General features: G+C 32.6%; 3 protein-coding genes across 3 annotated transcripts; 2 read left to right on the top strand and 1 right to left on the bottom strand.

Moving 5' to 3' along the window:
- The first annotated feature begins 6 nt into the window (after positions 1 to 6).
- LOC115446577 (ATP synthase subunit g, mitochondrial) lies at positions 7 to 751 on the top strand. Its single transcript, XM_030173291.2, has 2 exons — positions 7 to 195; positions 431 to 751. Exons 1-2 carry the CDS (start codon positions 156 to 158, stop codon positions 688 to 690), a joined length of 300 nt encoding a protein of 99 aa, XP_030029151.1. The 5' UTR covers positions 7 to 155; the 3' UTR covers positions 691 to 751.
- A 429-nt stretch (positions 752 to 1180) lies between these two features.
- LOC115446576 (28S ribosomal protein S29, mitochondrial) lies at positions 1181 to 6153 on the bottom strand. The gene is made up of 8 exons (XM_030173290.2): positions 5918 to 6153; positions 5541 to 5754; positions 4942 to 5034; positions 2471 to 2616; positions 2073 to 2233; positions 1745 to 1886; positions 1516 to 1608; positions 1181 to 1402 (listed from the first exon to the last, which is right to left on the bottom strand). The coding sequence occupies exons 1-8, from the start codon at positions 5993 to 5995 to the stop codon at positions 1214 to 1216; spliced, it is 1116 nt and encodes a 371-aa protein (XP_030029150.2). The 5' UTR covers positions 5996 to 6153; the 3' UTR covers positions 1181 to 1213.
- Positions 6154 to 6517: 364 nt separating this feature from the next.
- On the top strand, positions 6518 to 8676 carry LOC115446578 (unconventional prefoldin RPB5 interactor-like protein). Its single transcript, XM_030173293.2, has 4 exons — positions 6518 to 6704; positions 6771 to 7014; positions 7283 to 7925; positions 8157 to 8676. Exons 1-4 carry the CDS (start codon positions 6675 to 6677, stop codon positions 8650 to 8652), a joined length of 1413 nt encoding a protein of 470 aa, XP_030029153.2. The 5' UTR covers positions 6518 to 6674; the 3' UTR covers positions 8653 to 8676.
- Positions 8677 to 9196: the final 520 nt, after the last annotated feature.

Consider the following 9196-nt stretch of genomic DNA (forward strand, 5'->3'; position numbering starts at 1 on the left):
TTCTAAACTATTCCTATCCCTAGTGTTCATGTAATTTTTGACAGCTAACTTGACATTGACATCTGAGGCCATCGAAAAATCCATTTTCTTTCATTCCAAATTCGAAATATTTCGATTGGTTTGTGTCTTTCCATTGTTTCAATAAAATTAACGAAATGGCCGGTGCAGTCGCTAAAGTGCCGTCTTTAATCAACAGTATGTATAACCAACGGTGGTTTAATTATCATAATTTAATTTCATTTGTTGTCTACTTGGTTATGTAATTCTCCAAGTATGTATATACCGCACACTGAACATTTACTTATAATTTGTGCTTCAGCTCAAATGTTGAATTTTAATTATTTTTTTTGTATATTGTAATTCCATAGATCAAAATGTCTATTTGTATTCAATCACTAAAATTATTCATAGGTTATGTATTAATTTTCAGCGGCTCTCGCTAACGCCAGGCCGAAATTCAACATCTTCATGAAATACGCCAAAGTGGAGATGGCCCCACCTAAGCTGAGTGAAATTCCTCAGATCAGGGCAGGTATTGGCAAGTTGTTGTCAAGTGCCAAGTCTGGAGCATGGAAGGACCAGACAGTGAAGCAGGCCACGTTAAATGTGCTTGTCGGAGCTGAAGTTCTTTTCTGGTTCTACATTGGAGAATGCATCGGCAAACGCCACCTTGTTGGCTACAAAGTTTAAATTATTTTTAAGTGCAAATCTGTAGATATTATGTTCCATGTAATAAATTAACATCAAGGTAGTTGGGATATTTTATTTTTTTACCTATGTAAGGTATTTATTGTAGTTCAGAGTTTCACATATCCAAAAATAGTCCTAATTGCATACTGAAGTTAACTGCTATGAAATGGCTAGTATAAATTAAATTATCATTTTGATTATAAGATTATTATCTCATTTACTTTGACTTGTAAGTAGATACTAAGTACTAACATTTTATTAGTATCTAACACAGAGACTATAAACACTAGTGTTTATAGTCTCTGTGTTAGATACTAACTTTATCTAGATAAATGAGGTTATAATCTAATAAGAAATAATATAGTTAAATATGCTGGCAGACAATTAAAAATAAAATGCTAACATACAAGTAATATTTTTTTGACTAAAAAAGGTTTTTCTTGATTATTTTTATGGTGATAGTAAATTCTTAAGTAATAAAAAACCTCAGTACAAACTACATTAAATATATTATCTAATTACATTACAATGGTGCACACTGTATCATAAAGTTGTAGGGATTGCATGCACTGGTGAACTTTAACTCTGTTTCTATTTCTGTAGGGCCTCGCAGCCACAGCCTGTCTCTGTAGTAGTTGGCACACGTCAGGAACTCCTTATCAGTGTACCTCCCCACTTCTATTGGTACAAATGGGTCTAAATGTTCAAAGCCCTGCAAAAAGAAGTGCCAATATGGATTATTCAAGTTTTTAAAACTTGGTAGTTCTTGTCACACAATATATCAAAATAATGTCAAAATAAAACAGAATGAAAAAATATTTGTACCTTTTTGAATAATAAATATCTTGGCAGGTAGCTTTCTTGGTGCTCTTCAGGTACAGCAAGCTGGTCTGCAGTCACCACTATTACGCCATTAGACTGTGAAAAAAATAATTAAATCATAAACAAGAGTGTACCTTAACTTACTATTTATTTTTATTGTTATAAATAGTTTTATTTGCTAACAAAACTTCCACCTTTTTTAACTGAATTTTTTGAATCAAATATTTCTCACCCAATCATTTTTAGTAATTTCTAGGAAAGATGTGGTAAGTGTGACTTCCTCAGGCCTCACTTGTTTCTTGGTTGGCGTCTTGAGTCGCGTCATTGGGTAAAAGAAGCTGTTGAAGCCATCAATCGCCACAAAAGTTTTACATCTGTAATCAATTAGCATTTGTTGAAAACATTGTGGATTTTAAATTATTTATACTACTTAAAATTTTAAATTGTGTACAAAATTTCTTAAAAATAATGTCATAAAAATCTTTGCAGCTGATAGAACAAAAACAATCTTCATTGCATATTTTATTTGCAATCCACAGTGGATCAGGACTGTAACTTACACTTTACTATCTGAGAGTATCTTGATTTCGTTGACGAGCGCGTCGATGACGTCACACGCATACTTGACTCTGTTTATGCCGTGTTCTACGAGCGCCGCCAGCGATGACCCAGCTTCTGTCATCTCTCGCTTGCTCCATACATACTCCTTGGATGTTTTCAACTGGAATGTAGATTTATTTTGTCCATAACATGTACTTATCCAAAACATAATATCGAGATTCACTAATGATTATTAATAAAGTTTCAAGTATACTTATTTGTTGTGAACAGGGATAGAGTGTGGAGTAATAGACTAATACTATGTTTAATTAAACTTTATCATACAAATCCTGTAAAAGATTTATGCCATTTCCTTGAATGACTTTGTGGGTCACAGCTTATATTATGCAATACTTACTTCATTATTTTTAAGCATAGCCTGGTTCTGATTCTTGAAATGCAACAACCAGGCTGCAGCATCTAGTGGCAGATCAACAAAGCCTTCACGCGATTGCGAGTTGGCCATCTCTTTGTGCCGAGGTGTTCTTCTTAACCACTCTGAAACTGTCAAGAAACAATATATTATTTTTAAGTAACAGCTTGTTTATCAACCGACTTCAAAAAAAGGAGGAGGTTATCAATTCGACGTGAATTTTTTTTTTGTATGTTTGTTACCTCAGAACTCGCTCATTTATGAACCGATTTCGAAAATTCTTTTTTTATTCGAAAGAATTTCTCTCCAGATTGGTCCCATAAATTTTTTTTGCAACATCGCCTCGGTTGTTTTTTAATTATGTCGTCCAAGAAAACGAAATCGCGAATTTAGCTTTCCTGTGACGTATTTAGTTATGTTTATGCATTGAGTTTGGTTGACTGTACTTCTCACATACTTATACATATAGCATAACACCTTTTCCCCGTGTCAAGGGTAGGCAGAGGCGTAACATTTCATCGCGATAGTCGTACTGTGTGTGAAACATATCAGTTGTGTTTTTGGGTTGGGTTTAATTGACTCTACTTCTTACATACATACATACATACATACATATATATAGAATCACACCTTTTCCCCTTTTCAGGGGGAGGCAGAGATGTAACACCACAGCGCGATAGTTTTACTGTGAGCCAAATATATCAGTTGTGTTTTTGCATTAGGTTTGCTTGAATCTAATTTCTTATATACATATATATAGCATCACACCTTTTCCTCTTTTCAGGGGTAGGCAAAGGTCTAACATTTCAGCGCGATAGTCGTACTGCGAGCGAAACACATTAGTTGTGTTTTTGCGTTGGGTTTAGTTGCCTCTACTTCTTACATACATACATATATACAGCATCACACCTTTTCCCCTTTTCAGGGGTACTCAGAGGTGTAACTCCTCAGCGCGATAGTCGTATCTTGAGCGAAACACAACTATGCCATTAAGACGGTCTATTTTTTAGTAACACAAAAAATTTAACATTAAGGAAATATTTAAATTTGTGAACTGTACACTACCCAAATTCTTCCCCTGTTACATATAGCTGGTCAAATGTATGGGTATATTACACTCCCTGCCCCGAAAAAAGAGGAAAGAAAAAGATGAAACACCATACATGTGCTTGGTATTACACCTTTCACTGTGTATGTTTGTTAGTAGAAATGCGAACCTACTCCTTTTAATTAATTTGAAAGAAATGTAGCTCATAAATGGACTATGCAACAAATATAGCTAACTAGCAATTTTAATTAGGCACCGACTCCAAAATTGGTATCCAATATATAACTGTTATGTGAAATTATTTTTTGGTTTAGAGTGGTTTTTGAAGGCGGTTTAATTTTTTGTTAAAATTATTTTATTAAGCTACTAGCTTCCGCTCGCAGCTTCGCCCGCGTGGATTTCGGACTTCAAAAATGGAGCCGGTCGCGAACATTCGAGAATGTTCGTTTTACGAAGCCACTCGCTAGGTGATTCGCTAGCCTCTAGGTGCCAAGCAAGCCGCCTGCCTGTGCGTTCGCGACCTTATATATATACAAAAATAATCCTTATAGCATGATTCAGTATTCACGCATGATGGCTTATTATTAGCGTATTTCATGTATAACATTGGTGTTTCTATACCGATTTCTATGATTCTTTTTTATGGAATATTTAATAATGTTAACTTTTTTAATTAGGGACGACTGAGAGTGTTATAAACGTAAGAGTAGACAAATATAATGAGAAAGCTTCGAACTGCTAAGCTATCGGGAGTTACACGTGTTATTGTGAGTCAACCATAAAAGATAGACATATGCTGTCGTGGGATATTTTTTACATAATTTTAAGGAGAACATTTCCGTCATACATGATTTCTGTGTAGCTTTAACCATTAAGGGTGCACACGCGACGGAAGCTTAAAAAATGGAGTAACTTCTCCCGTTTTCCCAACATTTCCCTTCACTGCTCTGCTCCTATTAATTGTAGCGTGATGAAAAGTATACTATAACCAGCACAGGAGTATGACAAATAATTGTACCAAGTTTCGTTAAAATCCCTCGAGTAGTTTTTGTTTCTATAACGGTTATACAGACAGACAAAAATTTTACTAATCGCATTTTTGGCATCAGTATCGATCCCTAATCACCCCCTGATAGTTATTTTGGAAATATATTTCATGTACAGAATTGACCTCTCTACAGATTTATTATAAGTATAGATATAGATTATGAATTACAGAAATATGAACAGGATTTTTATCTGGAATATTTTGATAATCTACAATGCTATTAAGAGAATGAACAGGTATGTGGAAATAGGTTGTTTTTAGCATCAAGACAGCAACATTTTTCATAATATACAACATAATGTTATATTTAGGAAATAAATGCAATGTAGATTTATAAATAGTAAAAGAGGATTTACTTACCCCATGGCACATGTGCAATAAGGTAACCATTTTCGTGGGCATAATGCAATAGATGTGCTATAGTCAGTGATTTACCTACACCTTTTTCACCATCTGTGGGATATTATGTTAAGGAAGTCAAATTTGAGCACAGTTGTATGGCACATGGAGTGGTGTGGAATTCAAATAAAATATTATAAATGAGAACATGGTATAAAAATATTAATGCTCTAAAATTCGGTGGTGGCTTGAACAAAGATATATTTAAAAATCTGTCTCAATCCAATTTTAAAGATAATATGAGTTACCCTGCAGCTGAGACCTTCGAAGGCTTCCCTGTTAGCATCCCACAAAAGGCATTATGCTGTCTTTTACTTACTGAATGATTATAAAATAAAATTTGTTATGTAGGAATGAAGAAAATGAAGTGGGGTGGCATTTGTGAGATCCCTAAAAAAACATAGCATATATGCACCAATTCTTATAAATAATAGACAAATTATATCATAAATTAGCTACAATCATATGGACACTGAAATTAATACTACAAAATACCTATAAATTCTTATCATAATATGCAAGCTCTTAAAGTTTTTGCATAAAGATTGTTAAAAGGATACAAAGCACATATCTGATAGCTGGTTGATTCATATCTGAGGCCTTGATGCAATTTATCAGGTCTAGTGCAGGTTGACGCACCATAATAGCTGTCTCTGTGAATGTTTTGGTCTGCTTCATGAAACTCTTTGGGAGACCACCTGAGCCGAAAAGCTGTTTACACTGGGCTTCTTCCATTGTGTAAAATAAACCTATTTGATTTTCATTGTGTTGTGACTGAAATTATTTAACAAAATTTAGTTTATTTTTAATAGAAAAAAATAAACTTCTTAATGTAATAGTATCGGAAAAGACATGCATATTATTTGAATATTTAGTTATTAAGATAAATTGCAAAACTGGCTACAAAATAATATAGGAAGAGTATACAATCACTTACAGGAGAGGCCTCTGTAGTTCTGAATGTAACTGCTTGTGAGTATCTGCGACATAAGTGCCTCCAATTACGAGATAACATTTTTTATTTATTCTTATATAAATTGCAATTATTTAACCAGTTTTTTTTTTATTGGCGATAACAATTCACAACATAACCTAAAATAGTGACAAGTAGTGTTTAGGTCAGGCTTAAACATCAGCATCTTCAATTCAGAATTTATGCTAAACAAGATTTCGAATTTTTCTTTGGGCGAATATAATAGTTCTTTAATTTTAAAAATTAAAGATTGCCTTGGGGATTGAATACATTCATTTTGTTTCACTGAGTTTATAAAGTGTTATTATGTGGGTGTATATTTTATTTTTATAGAATAAAAAATAACAAGGTATTTCTTATATTTCATATGTTTCGGAGTACATTAAGTTCATATTTTAATTTCGGTATATTTTATTAGTTCTATTTATACATAGAATATATTTTGCTTTGAAGATATTTCTTAAATGGTAAGGTATCTTTTTAGCTACACGACGTTGTGTTGGAATGTGGCAACACTTCTGAATCAAGCGTAAAATTTTTACCGATCTCTATTTCAGTGCTAGATGAGGATGCTGAAAAATAGATGTATGGGCCCGTCCTTACTATGACGTTACGATGAACCTATTGTTTTTGTTTGATTTTGATAGGTTAGGTTATATTTTGATATTTATTATCACGAAATTGTAAGCTTTGTAGTAAACTTATCAAAAATTAATATAACATGAGTTTCCTTACGGACATCTATAATAAGGTAATGATTATGATTACATAAATGATGCTTTATAGTCCAAGACTAAAACTTTTGTTAACTTTTCAGAGCATTCAAGAAAATGAACGAAATTTGCGTTTTTGGGAAGATTACCTACAGGAATTAAAGTCAATGGATTTCGGTGCATATTCTGACAAATTAAGAGTGCCTGTGCTGGTTCCCATTGGCAGTCGGATATGTTTTAGAGGTGATATTAAACACACAAACGAAGTGACTGTTTCACTGGGCGCCGACTACTTCGCCAAGTGTTCTATAAAGCAAGCTGAAGTGTTGAGACAACATAGAATAAAAAGTAAGAATAATAAACTTTGTTCATGTTTAAAAATTACACAATGTTTTTAAGTTGTAATGGTGACATCAACAGTATGATTCTAAAGGATATTGTGCATCTTACTCGATATTGTCATCGATAGATAGACTATAAAAGCCATAATCGTTAGTTAATAACTAGCTGGTGTTAAGTTTTCAGACACCAAAATCACCACCAGTTTTTGGACTATATTCTACAAATTAGTGGATACACTGATACAACCTACTAAATCTATGTATCCATTTTACAGATGCTCAAAATAAAGTTGATTTATACCTTAAAGAAAAAGATTATTTGGAAAATCAAGTTTCTTTGAGTAAGCAAAGTTTGTTTGAACAAGAAGGACAGGAGATTGTTGAAGTTTATACAGAAGAAGAAGATGAAGCTTGGAGGAAAAAACACAAAGAAAATATGAGAAAGTACAAACAAGCAAGCAAGAATGATGAGCAAAAAGATGTAACAGATGAAGAGCTTTGGCAAAGACTTGAAGAACTTGAACTTCAAGAAGAATTAGAGAATGAGTTGCAAGAGATGAATAACAATGAAGATTTAGATAGTAGTGGTAGTAATGAATCCTTTATTATCAAAGAAGATGAAGAAATTATAGCTAAACAAACAGAAAGAGACAATAAACTACTATCTTCAATAGACAACAAATCAAGTGATCTAATAAATAGAACTATAGAGCGAAATCGGGAATTATCTATTGGGGCTCCATCTCAAACATCAAAATTAGATTTATTACAACAGGTAATAGATAGGCAAAATGAATTGGAGAATAGATTACTTGAGTTGAAAAACAGAGAGAGGAGTCAAACTAAAACAGAAAGAGACTTATTTTCTAGACTAGATGAAATTGATCAGCTTGGGGACATTGAAGATGAAATGGACAGGTTTGTAGCAATTTAATTTACTTAATATAGGTAACTGCTGGCATTAATTTATTTAATTCCTAAAATTACTTGATGAGTTTATTGTACTATAATTCCATATTTATTTTTTAATTTTATTTAGTTTACAAATCATAGCACTTACATAATATTGTTAATACAACTGACTTAGGATACACACTATGCTTAGAACTTGTATTACATATATTTATAAATACTTGCACTATTCTGCAGGCTAGATGATGTACTTGAAAATGAAGATATGCAGGAATTAGAGGACCAAAAGACTTTTCAGGCCACCACAGTGAAGCGACAAGTTACATTTGCAGATGATGATGACAGTGAAACATTGGAGCTGACATTTAAACACTCCGATGTACAACCAGATAAATCTCATTATGATCCAGCCAAGGGCATACAAAAGCCCAGTGATATATTTGAAGCTTTTCCTAATTCTTTTAGTGGTTCAACATCTATTTTGAAAAAGTCCAAATATGAAATTAATGAAAGTTTAGAGACAAAGATAGCTAAGCCAGTTTCAAATAAAAAAAATACTATGCAAGAAAGCCAAAAACAAAACATAGAACCAGAAGAGTTAGAAAATCAAGATCCCAATGAGACTATTGTTATTAAAGATGTCATAGAGAGATTAGGTCAAACTGGAAACAAATTGGAAAATGAAGCTAGACCCACTAGTCTCTTTAAGAAAAAAAGAATGCAAAAGAAATGATTTTAATAAATAACTTCAATATATCTTCCTGTTTGTTTCATGAATCTCATCATTATCCACAGATGGGAATTGCTGAACATAGGCATACCCCAGTTTTTCTTTTTTTGGTTTCTTTTTACACACAATTTTTCAAAGGTTTTACTAAGCACCAATTAATAAAGGTATCACACACTATTAAAGAGGTTTTGTTCCATAAACCATGAGTGTGTTGGTGGGTGAGAAAACAAACTTACACTTGCTGGCAATATTCTTAGTCTTTTTAAAAAAAAAAAAACCTTAAAATTGCTAACAAATGGATTTATGAGTAATAAAAATTTACTTTGATACAAGTATTGCATATCAAGCTTTTTGTTTATTCTTATTTTATTACTTATTATATTATGGTATTTAATTTAATGAAATCACATAAGGCACAATAAAACGATAAAAAAGCAGGTTTAACATTTTTAATATTCAGGTATTATAAAAGAAGAGGTAATACATTTTTAGGGTATTATCTATGTGATACATCTTCTGTTAATAATTCCTTCCTAAAATCGTTAAT

The sequence above is a fragment of the Manduca sexta genome, chromosome 25 (assembly GCF_014839805.1).
Source record: "Manduca sexta isolate Smith_Timp_Sample1 chromosome 25, JHU_Msex_v1.0, whole genome shotgun sequence".
In the NCBI taxonomy this organism is placed as follows: Eukaryota; Metazoa; Arthropoda; class Insecta; order Lepidoptera; family Sphingidae; genus Manduca; species Manduca sexta.

Bases quoted from the DNA above. Each gene is read 5' to 3' on its own strand.
- LOC115446577 (XM_030173291.2), top strand. From the start codon at position 156: ATGGCCGGTGCAGTCGCTAAAGTGCCGTCTTTAATCAACA. The intron at 196-430 runs GTATGTATAACC...ATTAATTTTCAG, and splicing joins AGTGCCGTCTTTAATCAACA to CGGCTCTCGCTAACGCCAGG.
- LOC115446576 (XM_030173290.2), bottom strand. From the start codon at position 5,995: ATGTTATCTCGTAATTGGAGGCACTTATGTCGCAGATACTCACAAGCA. The intron at 2,617-4,941 runs GTAAGTAAATCC...GTTTCTTGACAG, and splicing joins TATTGCACATGTGCCATGGG to TTTCAGAGTGGTTAAGAAGA. The intron at 1,609-1,744 runs GTGAGAAATATT...TTTTTTTCACAG, and splicing joins AAATTACTAAAAATGATTGG to TCTAATGGCGTAATAGTGGT.
- LOC115446578 (XM_030173293.2), top strand. From the start codon at position 6,675: ATGAGTTTCCTTACGGACATCTATAATAAG. The intron at 6,705-6,770 runs GTAATGATTATG...TTAACTTTTCAG, and splicing joins TTACGGACATCTATAATAAG to AGCATTCAAGAAAATGAACG. The intron at 7,015-7,282 runs GTAAGAATAATA...TCCATTTTACAG, and splicing joins GAGACAACATAGAATAAAAA to ATGCTCAAAATAAAGTTGAT.